Source organism: Budorcas taxicolor, chromosome 10, assembly GCF_023091745.1.
Source record: "Budorcas taxicolor isolate Tak-1 chromosome 10, Takin1.1, whole genome shotgun sequence".
NCBI classification, from domain to species: domain Eukaryota; kingdom Metazoa; phylum Chordata; class Mammalia; order Artiodactyla; family Bovidae; genus Budorcas; species Budorcas taxicolor.
In genome coordinates, this window is record NC_068919.1 from 36241043 (window position 1) to 36255259 (window position 14217).

Here is a 14217-nt window from a genome sequence, read left to right on the forward strand (position 1 = left end):
CACACACGCACACACAAACAGGGCAAAGTGCCAGCTCCAAATACTAACCAGCTTTCCTTACAGTACTAATGGGCTGGTCTGATGGCTCTCAGATGCTCAGATCCTGCAGTCACATTGCAAAGGTGCAGGGCAGGCAGCTTCCCTACAGGTGTTAGAAAGAATGACCCAATTATGACCCCCACTGCTCAGTTTCCACTGAGGTCCAGATGGAGGTCTGAGCTTATACTGCAGACAGATGAATTGCCTATAGCCTTCAGGAAAGCAGTCACGAGGGAGTAAGTTACCCTGTTGATGGCATAGTCCAGGGACTGCGGTCACACTCCTTTCCTTGGCTGATACCTCCGTAAGGTCAGATCTGGAAGCAGGACAGTGAGAGTCAAGTGTACGCCCTTCTCCAGAAAGCAGAGCAGCTGATGGGGATGGGGTCTCCTTCTTCCCTGGAGGTGTGGGCCCTCCTGTGACCTGTGCCACGTGTTTGCCTGCAGGGGACTGCTGGTTTCTTGCAGCCATCGCTTGCCTGACCTTGAACGAGCGTCTGCTTTTCCGGGTCATACCCCATGATCAGAGTTTCACCGAAAACTACGCGGGGATTTTTCACTTCCAGGTGAGGTCAAGGGACTGTAGTTAAGAGGGCCGGTGGGCCGTCCACCTACCAAGTATCCCTGGCTTGACTTCCCAGTGGCTCCAGGAAAGATTCCCACCCACCCAGCCAGCTATGGCTGTGGGCAGTGACCCCCTTCAGGCCTCAAGCCTGTGAGGAAGTAGTTGTTTATTTCTTCCTACCCTCAACCCCCTACACCTTCCGTTAGGCCCCAGAAATGTTAGAGGATATCCTGTTTGCTGGCCTGTTGGTCTATTTTTACCCTTCCAGCTGTCAGGCTTCTGTGTGATAACCAGAAGCCCTTCTCAAGTAAATCCCTAAGACAGTAGCACTGGGAATCCAGAGGACCCTTGAGGCTGCAAAAGAAATGCCAACACAAGTCTGTACCCACACTATCATTCACCCCTTCTGGGCTCTGGAAGAAAAGTCTGGTTAATCTGGGGACCAGGCTTCTGGCTTGGCCCAGCAATGAGTCTTTTGGTTTCAGAATAAGTTCAGACACTGGAAACTTTCTGGATCCAAATTGTCCTAGCAAAGAGCCAAACCTCATGCTGACCCAGAACTGAAATGAGCTTCTTATGTGGGCACCTGTATCTACAGGTGTTCTGAGGCTTCTGAACAGCCCTGAAGGCTCCCAATGTCCTGGACTGACCCAGATCGTCAGTTGATCTTGTATCCCAGGATGGAAGGCCTCAGAAAGGGTCTTCTCTGCAGGTTTAGGATCAGACTCCTGCCGCCATCCCAATGTGGACAGGGCAGCGGGGTCCCAAGTCTTATTTTTTCCCTATGCCATCAAGCTGCTCACTCCCCTTGGGTATTTAAAAGGTCTGAAACCAAAAGGATCAGAAACACAAAGACCACACAGATTTTTGCCTTCTTGTTCATAGGAGAGTAAATGTCATTAGAAGGAAATTAAACTACTTTTGGCTTTCTTGGGTTAAAACCAATTTGCTCAAGAAAGAACATCATCTAGAACTGGGATTACTGGACAGTGTTCCTGGTTTAACCAGAGTATATTCTGGGTCACCTTCCATTTCCATGTCAATCCTTCTTCTTCAACAACAATTCCTACCTTATTTGTCATCAAGAAGTACGTAAATTATACGTCACCTTCTCCTAGACCAGTGCTTCTCAGCCCTGACTGCATATGAGGATCAGCTGAGATAACTAAAAGTACTGATACCTAGGCCGTCCCCAGACCTACAGAGCATAAGGAAAATCTCAAGCCCTCAGATACACGTGGAGTACCTACCATCCCCTGTACTGAGCTGGACTGTGTGGAAGAAGCATAATGGTTTGTAACATACTTCCTGCCCTCAAAGAGGTCACAGTCCACTTAAAGAAAGATTCACCCTCTCTAAACCCAGAATAGTGTGAACAAGAGGAATGTGGGGTAGGGACGCATTTCCCGCTGGTAATCTGAGGATGGCACTGTGCTTGATGCTTCTGTGCAGTTCTGGCGCTATGGAGACTGGGTGGACGTGGTTATTGATGACTGCCTGCCAACTTACAACAATCAACTGGTTTTCACCAAATCCAACCATCGCAATGAGTTCTGGAGTGCTCTGCTGGAGAAGGCTTATGCTAAGTAAGACGGGGATAGGAAATCTCTAGTTTCCATAGTGAGCTCTTTAATCCTCCCTTCTTGGTGGCACTACAGATCCTGGATCCCAGTATTATTTCTCTGGAACTCAAATCCCAGAGCCTTGGTTGGCTCAACCTCATGAGCTCACTATATATACATATTTGTATGTATATATATATATATATATAAAATTTTTTATTTTGCATTGGGGTATAGCTGATTAACAATGTTGTGATAGTTTCAGGTGAACAGTGAAGGGACTCAGCCATATGTATACATGTATCCATTTCCCCCCAAACTCCCCTCCCATCCAGGCCGCTGCATAACACTGGAGCTAAGAATATATGAATAAAAGCCATGTTGCCTCTCAGAAGCTCCACTCCAGCTACTAATGGCTTTAATGGAGCCCTACTTCAGATTCCGAGTATAGCGGAAAGAGAACTATCAGGAAGTGGGAATAGCAGGTTCCAGTCCCAGTGTTTCTCCTCTCTGTGGCCTTAGCTGGTCACACAGCCTCTGGGACTCAGTCTCTCCATTGTGAAGAAAGGGAATCATAGTATCTGTTCAAAAGCTTACAGAGTTGTTGGAGAATTTGGATAAGGTAGCATCACAGGACCCAAGAGTAAAGTCCTGGAGCCAGGGGTACTGGGGTCATGTTTCCTGGAACCCTGTGACCCCAGACTAGTCTTCATCCTATCTCTCAGGCTCCATGGTTCGTATGAAGCCCTGAAAGGTGGGAACACTACAGAGGCCATGGAGGACTTCACGGGAGGAGTGACAGAGTTTTTTGAAATCAAGGATGCTCCCAGAGACATGTACAAGATCATGAAGAAAGCCATCGAGAGGGGTTCCCTCATGGGCTGCTCCATTGATGTAAGTCTGGGGTGTGGGGTGCAGGACAGGGTGCTGCCAGCTACTGGGAAGACTTACCCAGTGAACAGCAGCACAGGGCTTTCCTCTGGGACAGGGTGAACATTCTGTTTTAGGAAGCAGAGAAGTAGCTCTCAACTTTGAAAACTGGGAATTTCTCAAGGGAGAAGTTTCTGGAGGTTTTCAATAAAGATTCTAGAATTTAGGTGGAAATAGGCCTCCAGGGTTTCTCTTACCTTACGATGGTAGGTGTTGCAAGAGGGCAGATACACTGAAACCATAATCACAGAAAACTAGTCAATCTAATCACACTAGGACTACAGCCTTGTCTAACTCAATGAAACTAAGCCATGCCCTGTGGGGCCATCCAAGACGGGCAGGCATGGTGGAGAGGTCTGACACAATGTGGTCCACTGGAGAAGGGAATGGCAAACCACTTCAGTATTCTTGCCTTGAGAACCCCATGAACTGTATGAAAAGACAAAATGATAGGATACTGAAAGAGGAACTCCCCAGGTCAGTAGGTGCCCAATATGCTACTGGAGCACTGACTCGATGGACGTGAGTCTGAGTGAACTCCAGGAGTTGGTGTTGGACAGGGAGGCCTGGCGTGCTGCAATTCACGGGGTCACAAAAAGTCAGACATGACTGAGCGACTGAACTGAACTGAACTGAACTGAGGCCTCCAGGGCTGGTGTTTCTCAGTTCCAGCATGCCCCTAGTAAGCTGGCCACACACTGGGCTATGGACCCGAACCTACCAGTTCCCTAAGAAAGCCTCCCAGTCACTGAGCTTTGATCATATCTCGCACGTGGGACACAGGCTTTGTGTTGTAATCTGGGAGAAGCTCAGCCTGCAGTCCACCTCTCAACAAAGTGGTATGAACTGAGACCAGAGCCAAGGGCAAGGGGATGGCAGACTGGCCAGGAGATGCACCTTCCCTGGGGGTTAGTCAACGTATTCTAACAGTCTTGGTTATCTCTCTTTGTGAGGAAGGGGCCCAAGCTGAATTCCTGTTCCTTCCTCTCCTAGTACACCCAGTTGATGGGAAAGCTTGGAAAGATGAAGCACCCATGGACAAATGTTTTCTTTCTGCATCACTGTTCTCCATCTTTTCTCCATTCATGCTCTACTTATCTCTCCTCTGTTTCTTTGTCTATCCCCTCCCTTCTTTCTCTCTCCTCCCTTTCTATCACCCTCCTTTGTTTACTCTCTCTCCCTCTCCTGGACTGTCCCCTGCCCTCCCTGTTGGGCCTCAGGATGGCACAAACATGACCTATGGAACCTCTCCTTCTGGGCTGAAAATGGGGGAGTTGATTGAACGGATGGTGAGGAATATGGATAACTCGCGGCTCAGGGACTCAGACCTCATCCCTGAGGGATGCTCAGATGTCAGACCAACTCGGGTGTGTACTCCTCCCACCTGTATGGCCCGGGTGTGTTGTGTGGTGTCAGACCTTCCTCAGCAGCCGGCACCGCCCACGTGGGCTCCTCCTGGGGCCTTCCAGGGGTCTGGGTTGGAATCTCTTGCTTGCTCCAAGGCTCCTGAGGAACGGAGAGGGGAGACAGCTTCTGGAGGGAATCTCTGGTGGGGAAGGGGAAGGGGTTCCTTCATACTCCATGGTCTAGGCAGTTTCTCTGATAATGAATTAACAGGCATAAATATTTATGAGAGAGATTTCATTTATTTGTAAAGTATTTCTCTCCTTCTAGTTCATTCATTTATGTATTTGACACTTATTTACTGAGCTCCTACTAGGCACTCTTCTAACAAACAGAAAAAATTCTCTCCCATTTGTTTAGAATTCTAAGGAACGAGCATTCTCCACACACTCCCCTCCACCCCCCGCCCAGAGCTTATATTCTAGTAGTTTTGGAAGTAATACATACTATACAGTAAAGCAGAGGAAAAATGAACCTATTTCTTCCCTATCTGAGGATAATAACTTTTGGCATATGTCCTACTAGGATTTTTCTGTGCATACACCTAATCTAAATTTTTATTTTAAAAATGCAGTCATACTGTATGTACCTCTTTGCAGCAAGCTTCTTTTTCAGTTAGCTTTATATACCTAATGTATCAACAAGAATCACATTCTTAGTGTGTCTTCTATAACATTTTTCATGGCTGTACAATAGTCCAACATTGTAGTTGGACTCCAAACAAATTGTAGTTTTTTTACCCCATAACATTATTGGGAATTTAAATATTTTCTTTTTCTGTTTTGGCTGTAGTTTTTAAATGTTACAGCTAACATCCTATTAGATACATCTTTGTGTCCATCCAGGACACTTTTCTTTGGACAGATGGCCAGTAGTGGAATAGCTGGGAATGCATATGTAATGCCACAGAGTCACTTCAAGTGGTTTCCCTGGTCCAAAACTAAGAGATTTATGACCCTCCTGCCCCCCTCCCTTTCTATTCACATGGTCTGGGTCCTCTAGAGACTGAAATCTGGAGGAGTTTGAGATGCCAAAAGCCTTGGCTCCTCATATACCCCTCACTTTGAAAAGGGCTCCAGGCTACCTCTTAAAGCTGTCATATCACCAGGCAGAGTGAAGCCATAGAGATCCATCTAGGGCTCACTGGGTTTTGGCCCTCCTACCCTTCTGCCAAGGATCTCTTGTGGCCACAAATCTCAGATGGAAGAGACTTCCCTGCTCCTTGAGGCTCAGTCATGTCTGAGCAGGACTCTCCTCTGGCTGCCTTGGAATTCTCTGCCTGGGTGCAGGAACTTTTAATTTCTTTCTTTTTTAAAATTTTTGGCCACATCACATGGCACGTGGGATCTTCGTTCCCCAATCAAGGATCAAACCTGCACCCCCTGCATTGCAGGTATGGAATCCTAACCACTGGACCACTAAGGAAGTCTACTTTTAATTTCTTGAATATGTTCTAGGGTGGGTGGAGAAGGTGAGGGGATATAAAGATAAAAGGTTAGACCTCCATGTTTCATCTAACCCCTCTTCTCAATCCCTTTCTCTTCCAGGAATAGTCAACCCTGGGTGGGCTCAGGGAAGGGGAGCCTGACCCAAGGCAGCCTCCATCCACCCCCACTTCTTCCTTTGAAAGACCCAAGAGATCCAGAAAGGAGGGCCAGGCACGCTCTCACTCACCTCGCGGCCCCAGCCTCCACATTGTTCTCCAATGGTCAAGGGACCAGCTTGACGGAAACACCTTGTCTGGGCTGCATATTCTTGGCTCTCTTAAAGGGCTAGTGAGGGTCTTCTCATGGCTAGGAAGCATGCTTCCAGGGCATGGAGGAGTGCTTGTCCTCACTGAACCCAGGATGTGAACCAGTGTGAACTTTGTCTCAGGAAACAAGCCCTGACAGGCTGTCTGGTTTTCACTCCACAGACGATTGTTCCAGTTCAGTATGAGACAAGAATGGCCTGTGGGCTGGTCAAAGGCCATGCCTACTCAGTCACTGGGCTGGAGGAGGTGAGCCTGGTGGGGTATGAAGGGTTAGGACTTGAGGGGCTACTTGGGGGAACCTCCTGAAGTCAGGACTTGGCTTTCTGTGCCCTTTCGCATCTGCAGAATTTGCCTCCAATCAGGTACTCAGGCTGAGTGCCTGGGGTTGGAGGAGACTACTGGGACTTGTAGGTGGATCTTGCCACAAGACAGTGATCAGTTTATGTTTGTTTTTAGTGCTAAAGATAGCAATTGTCCCAACATTTCCAAAGAACAAATAGAAATCACTTTGGTTTTATGAAGTTAATTTCATGGGCTCTTGTGTTTCTTATTTTTCATGGTCAGTAATGATGTTTTGCTCCCACTGACACATCTGGCCTTAACTGGGTCACAACAGAGACAGGGAGTTTGTCAGGCCCCTTGCGCACAGTTGGGCAGTTGTGCCCTGGTCATAGGGATGGGCAGAGAGAGAGGCAGTTGTCCACAGCAGCCCATGCTGCAGACAGGAGGAAGGGGCCCCTTTTTCTGATTGATCTACTTAGAGGGGACATTTTCTGTCATTCTTCAGCCAGCAGGGACGTTTTTTTCTATTCATAATTCACGAAGAGACACCTAACTGCCAGCAGAGCCCTACATTGTATACCTTGCCTCCTCCACCCACTCCACCCAAATTTCTAAATGGCCAGTTGTTCACTGTGAAAATCACTTCTTAGAAGATGGCAAGGTGATGGCCAAGCCTGACTCCTGTAAGCTCGTGCTAAGGTTCTGCCATTTCACACCAAACTTGTGATTAGTCTCCTTGACCAAGCAGGACCGCTCCCTGTATGGGATCCTCTCCCCACTACCACCCCAACCCTCAGGGCAAGACAGAAGACCCCTCACCCTCTTCAGAAAGGTTCCAGAGCAAGAGAGCTTTTCCTCTTTGCCCAAGGCCCTGTACAAGGGTGAGAAAGTGAAGCTGGTGCGGCTGCGGAACCCCTGGGGCCAGGTGGAGTGGAATGGCTCCTGGAGTGACAGGTGGGTGAGGGGACCCCATGAGTAGGGGACAACAGGACCTGGGACAAGGTTGGGTTGGGGACCAAACCATAACAGTATTACAAATGCTTGGTCTAAAATCACCCTTAAAACCAATGATCCACAGAGGAGAAAAGGAGGTGTGGCTCTAGGTAAGGACTGGGAACAGAAGAGGGCATGGCTCCAGGGAAGGGCTGGGAACAGAAGGGGTATAGCTCCAGGGTAGTGCTGGGAGCAGAGCTTTGGGAACCTGGGACCCCAAGAGCTTGCTGATGGCCATTGAGGGGAAAGGAAAGATCCTAGAGAGCATGGGCCATGTCCAGGCAGGAGGGGAGTCTGGATGCAGTGGTCTGACTGGACAAGTAACTTTCTTTCTCGTAATTATCTATAAAATGGGGAAAATGTTAGCACCTGCCTGGTGGGGTGTTATGAGGAGAAAATGTGACGGTGTTGCAGAGAGCTTAGCCAGTGCTAAGATTTCCTCTCCCTCACTGGCCCTAGGAAGAGATGCATAGGTCCTTTGAAAGAACTGTACTACTTATTACTGGGAGCAAGTGACTGGAAGCAGCTAAAACAGCACACAGAGGGAGGAAGCTATTGTGAAGGCTCCAGAACCTTCACAAAGCCTTTATTGTTCCACCCCAATCGCTGGCTCCTGACTGCCTCTCTGCAGGGAGAGTGGGCCCTGGAGCTCCTTTATTCCCAAGGGGGCAGAGCAGGACTCCTTAGCTGAGAAGGACCACAACCAGGCTGTGTGTACCCTCAGCCCCTGTGCTAATTTTAACATACCTCTCATCTCAGGGCACCATAATTACTGGCCTGTTTGGACATTCATTCACTTAGCAAGTATGTGTTGAGCACTTACTGAATCCCAGGCACAATCCGAAGCACTGGGGGTATTCTGTGAATAGGCAACTTTGCTGGGTAGACCAATAAGTTGCTGATCCTGGTCTCCTCACTGTTCCCTTCCTTTATCCGTGTGACAAATCCCAGACACCTCATTGTGCAGTATGTGTTAGGTCCCGTGCTTCTGTCTGGGGACTTAGAAATTAACACAGAGATTCAGACCCTGCCCTATAGGCCTTAAGGTCTAGTGGGAAGGACAGAAAAACACTAATCATTGAGATAAATGCTATAGTTAGGGTCACAAAGCAGGAGCCCTTCTCATAGTTTGAGGGGACAGGAAGGTAGCAAAAGGTTGCCTGGAGGGATGGCATTTGAACTGGGTTCTCTGTTCTGGAAGGGTCCCTGGTGCCCCATAAGTCTACCAGCCCACTGGTCCCAGTCACCCACAGGGACCCTCGCTATGTTCTCCAGTCTCAGATCTTGGGGTCCACTTTCTGCCAACTCTTCCACTTCAGGGACTGCTTACAAGTGGAACTCAGCCTCAGTCACTCAAGGAGAGTTCCCTCCCCCACCCACTGCATCCCTGCTGCTGGTCTCAGGAATCTCCATGTCCCCTTCAGTATTCCTTGATTCCAAGCACTTCTTCAATCCCTAACCTCTCCAGAGACAATCCAGTTTAGCTTCATTCTTCTCACAAAGGTGCTTTAGTTCCTCCTTCTTTGGGAGAGAGTGTGTAAAACTGCCCAGCCTTTAAAAAATACAAAACTGGGATGTTCTGTGGGGTGGCAGGAGGAAGAAGTTTACCTGTTTAGTCTTTCTCTCAGTAAATCAGACAGTTACTTATTAGATGACAGGCCTGTTCTAAAAGTTTTACGTGCAATATTTCATCTCTTGCTCATCACAGCATTGCGAGTAGGTGACACAATCATTTCCCTTTTGCAGTTGAGAAAACAGAAACTGCGATAGGTGAAGTGACTTGCCCAGGGTTACAGCTAGTACTGGTATAATTAAATTGAAATCCCAAGTTACCTGTTTCCAGGGCCCAACTCCTAACTTGAAAGGGTGAGGAATGGTTAAAGTTTTAATCAGAGAAAAGTCTGCTGCTGCTGATGCTAAGTCGCTTCAGTCGTGTCCGACTCTGTGCGACCCCATAGACGGCAGCCCACCAGGCTCCCCCGTCCCTGGGATTCTCCAGGCAAGAACACTGGAGAAAAGTCAGGCCCTCAAAAACCATTTTAAAAGATTGGTCTTAATCCTGAGGATGGTGGGAAGTGATTATGGGGTATCAGGTCAGATTTGCATTTTGGTGGCTCACAGTGGCTGCAGTTGGGAGAGAAGCTATTTTGTTCATATTTCTCTGACACCTCCTGGCCCAGCTCATATTGGGCCTTCCCTTTCTTTTCCCTTTCATCACACCTCCATCATCCCTCCAGCTGGAAGGACTGGAGCTATGTGGATAAGGACGAGAAGGCCCGTTTGCAGCACCAGGTCACTGAGGATGGAGAGTTCTGGTGAGTCCAGGATCCAAGAGGACTCTGAAGGGTAAGGGATGGGGTGGGCACTGAAGTCTCAAACCTCCAACCCCAGAAAGTGGCCATCAGATTCCAGCCTTTGGGATATCTGAGCCCTATTCTCCAAATCCAGCCAGAGACCTGGCAAGACTGAGGGTTTTGAGAGCAGTCTGAGAGTTATGGTGATGACCGGGCCCCAGACCAAGCCAGCGCGCTATAGCTCCCGCGGTGTTGTGACACTCCACCATACGCATTGCTCCAGCCACTCGCTCCTGGCCTTGGTGGAGCTGTTTTCTGAGTGGAGGAAGCCCTAGTTACTCAGCTCACTCGATGCCACTCTCACCATCACTCTGATCATTTCTACTGAGCCTTCAAGTCTCAGATTAAAGGGAACTTTCTTCTGGACCCACTTGTTTTCCTCAAGATTGGGATTAATTTGTGATACTCATCACCTTTATTTTTTAATTAATTAATTTTACTTTACAATATTGTATTGGTTTTGCCATACATTGACTTGAATACGCCATGGGTGTACATGTGTTCCCCATCCTGAACCCCCCTCACACTTCCCTCCCCATCCCTTCCTTCTGGGTCATCCCAGTGCACCAGCCCCGAGCACCCTGTGTTATGTATTGAACCTGGACTGGCGATTCATTTCACATATGATAATTTACATGTTTCAATGACATTCTCCCATGTCATCCTGCCCTCGCCCTCTCCCACAGAGTCCAAAAGACTGTTCTTTACATCTGTGTCTCTTTTGCTATCTTGCATACAGGGTTATTGTTACCATCTTTCTAAATTCCATACATATGCATCAGTATACTGTATTGGTGTTTTTCTTTCTGGCTTACTTCACTCTGTATAATAGGCTCCAGTTTCATCCACCTCATTAGAACTGATTCAAATGTATTCTTTTTAATGGCTGAGTAATACTCCATTGTGTATATGTACCACAGCTTTCTTATCCATTCATCTGCTGATGGACATCTAGGTTGCTTCCATGTCCTGGCTATTATAAACAGTGCTGTAATGAACATTGGGGTACACGTATCTCTTTCAATTCTGGTTTCCTTGGTGTGTATGCCCAGCAGTGGGATTGCTGGGTCTTATGGAAGTTCTATTTCCAGTTTTTTAAGGAATCTCCACACAGTTCTCCATAGTAGCTGTACTAGTTTGCATTCCCACCAACAGTGTAAGAGGGTTCCCTTTTCTCCACACCCTCTCCAGCATTTATTGCTTGTAGATATTTGGATAGCAGCCATTCTGACTGGTGTGAAATGGTACCTCATTGTGGTTTTGATTTGCATTTCTCTGATAATAAGTGTTGAGCAACTTTTCATGTGTTCGTTAGCCATCTGTATGTCTTCTATAGAAAACTATAAAACACTGGTGAAAGAAATCAAAGAGGGCACAAATAGATGGAAAAATATACTGTGTTCATGGATTGGAAGAATCAATATAGTGAAAATGAGTATACTACCCAAAGCAATCTATTCAATGCAATCCCTAGCAAGCTACCAACAGTATTTTTTAGAGAACTAGAACAAATAATTTCACAATGTGTATGAAAATACAGAAAACCTCAAATAGCCAAAGCAATCTTGAGAAAGAAGAATGGAACTGGACGAATCAACCTGCCTGACTTCAGTCTCTACTACAAAGCCACAGTCATCAAGACAGTATGGTACTGGCACAAAGATAGAAATATAGATCAATGGAACAAAATAGAAAGCCCAGAGATAAATCCACACACCTGTGGACACCTTATCTTTGACAAAGGAGGCAAGAATATACAATGGAGAAAATACAATCTCTTTAACAAGTGGTGCTGGGAAAACTGGTCAACCACTTGTAACAGAATGAAACTAGAACACTTTCTAACACCATACACAAAAATAAACTCAAAATGGATTAAAGATCTGAATGTAAGACCAGAAGCTATAAAACTCCTAGAGGAAAACATAGGCAAAACACTCTCTGACATAAACCACAGCAGGATTCTCTATGACCCACCTGCCAGAATATTGGAAATAAAAGCAAAAATAAACAAATGGGATCTAATTAAAATTAAAAGCTTCTGCACAACAAAAGAAGCTATAAACAAGGTGAAAAGACAGCCTTCGGAATGGGAGAAAATAATAGCAAATGAAGCAACTGACAATCAACTAATCTCAAAAATATACAAGCAACTCATGCAGCTCAATTCCAGAAAAATAAACGACCCAATCAAAAAATGGGCCAAAGATCTAAATAGACATTTCTCCAAAGAAGACATACAGATGGCTAACAAATGCATGAAAAGATGCTCAACATCACTCATTATCAGAGAAATGCAAATCAAGACCACAATGAGGTACCATTTCACACCAGTCAGAATGGCTGCTATCCAAATATCTACAAGCAATAAATGCTGGAGAGGGTGTGGAGAAAAGGGAACCCTCTTACACTGTTGGTGGGAATGCAAACTAGTTCAGCCATTATGGAGAACAGTGTGGAGATTCCTTAAAAAACTGGAAATAAAACTGCCTTATGACCCAGCAATCCCACTGCTGGGCATACACACCAAGGAAACCAGAATTGAAAGAGACACATGTACCCCAATGTTCATCGCAGCACTGTTTATAATAGCCAGGACATGGAAGCAACCTAGATGTCCATCAGCAGATGAATGGATAAGAAAGCTGTGGTACATATACACAATGGAGTATTACTCAGCCATTAAAAAGAATACATTTGAATCAGTTCTAATGAGGTGGATGAAACTGGAGCCTATTATACAGAGTGAAGTAAGCCAGAAAGAAAAACACCAGTACAGTATACTGATGCATATATATGGAATTTAGAAAGATGGTAATGATAACCCTATATGCGAGACAGCAAAAGAGACACAGATGTAAAGAACAGACTTTTGGACTCTGTGGGAGAGGGAGAGGGTGGGATGATTTGGGAAAATGGCATTGAAACATGTATAATATCATGTAAGAAACAAATCACCAGTCTAACTTCGATGCAGGATACAGGATGCTTGGGGCTGGTGCACTGGGATGACCCAGAGAGATGGTATGGGGAGGAAGGTGGGAGGGGGCTTCAGGATTGGAAACTCATGTACACCCGTGGTGGATTCATGTTGATGTATGGCAAAACCAATACAGTATTGTAAAGTAAAATAAAGTTAAAAAAAAAAAATGTGGTCCAAAGAACTAAACAGACATTTCTCCAAAGAAGACATACAGATGGCTAACAAACACATGAAAAGATGCTCAACATCACTCATCACCTTTAAAATTGCTTGCTTTATTGTCTGTGCTTCCCCAGCTACCTGTGCCTGGTAGTGCTTGGGCCCAGTGGAGAGGCACACAGGACCACTGTGGAGAACTGAATTGCTGCCAAGCTCTTCCAGCAAGAATGCATGAGTTTGAGTTGTTAATGCAAGAGATACATCAGAACTGACAGTGTTGGACTTCCCTGGCAGTCCAGTGCTTAGGACTCTGTACTTCTGCTGCAGAGGACATAGGTTCGATCCCTGGTCAGGAACTATCTGAAAGCCACATGGCAAGGCCAAATTTTAAAAAATAAATAAATAAAAATTTTAAAAAAGAACTGACACAATGTTGACTGTAAGAAAGGAAGGACAAGGTCCTCTCTAGGACCATGACAAAACTGCTCTGGACTATTTCATTGTGCTGTGTTAGCGCTGCATTCTTACCTTTCCCAGCCTCCCAAATAGTTCTCTTTCTTCTTCCAACCTCTCAGGATGTCCTACGATGATTTTATCTACCATTTCACAAAGCTGGAGATCTGCAACCTCACAGCTGATGCCCTGGAGTCCGACAAGCTTCAGACTTGGACAGTGTCCGTGAACGAGGGCCGCTGGGTGAGGGGCTGCTCTGCCGGAGGCTGCCGCAACTTCCCAGGTGGGAGATGCTCTGGATGGGGGAAGGGTCCAAGCAGAACAGGTTCCAGGCAGAATAATATTAACTAGTATCTGCTGAGTCTTTACTAACTTCCAGACATACAATGTCTTATTAAACTGTCCCCATTTTACTGAAAGGTGACTTCCCTGGTGGCTCTGTGGTAAAGAATCTGCCTGCCAGTGCAGGAATTGCAGGTTTGATCCCTGGGTCAGGAAGATCCCCTTGAGAAGGAAATGGCAACCCACTCCAGTATTCTTACCTGGGAAAATTCTATGGACAGAGGAGCCTGGTGGGCTATAGTCCATGACGTCACAAAGAGTCAGACACGACAGTGACCAAACAACAATAACAACATTACTGAGAAGGAAATCTCCATTCTGAGTAGCTTACATTAAGGAGCTGGTAACAACTTTTAGGCAGGTTATTATGTCAGAGCAGGACTGTGTTCGTTATGCTGA

General features: G+C 46.4%; 1 protein-coding gene across 4 annotated transcripts in view; it reads left to right on the forward strand.

Moving 5' to 3' along the window:
* Positions 1-14217, forward strand: part of CAPN3 (calpain 3) — a 56031-nt gene that overhangs the window by 29106 nt on the left and 12708 nt on the right. For all 4 annotated transcript variants that reach the window (XM_052646409.1, XM_052646410.1, XM_052646411.1 and 1 more), the window contains exons 3-10: positions 486-604; positions 2056-2189; positions 2891-3059; positions 4316-4462; positions 6415-6498; positions 7403-7488; positions 9765-9842; positions 13599-13759. In XM_052646409.1, coding sequence (XP_052502369.1) covers positions 486-604; positions 2056-2189; positions 2891-3059; positions 4316-4462; positions 6415-6498; positions 7403-7488; positions 9765-9842; positions 13599-13759 — 978 coding nt within the window. The remainder of the gene's footprint in view (positions 1-485; positions 605-2055; positions 2190-2890; positions 3060-4315; positions 4463-6414; positions 6499-7402; positions 7489-9764; positions 9843-13598; positions 13760-14217) is intronic.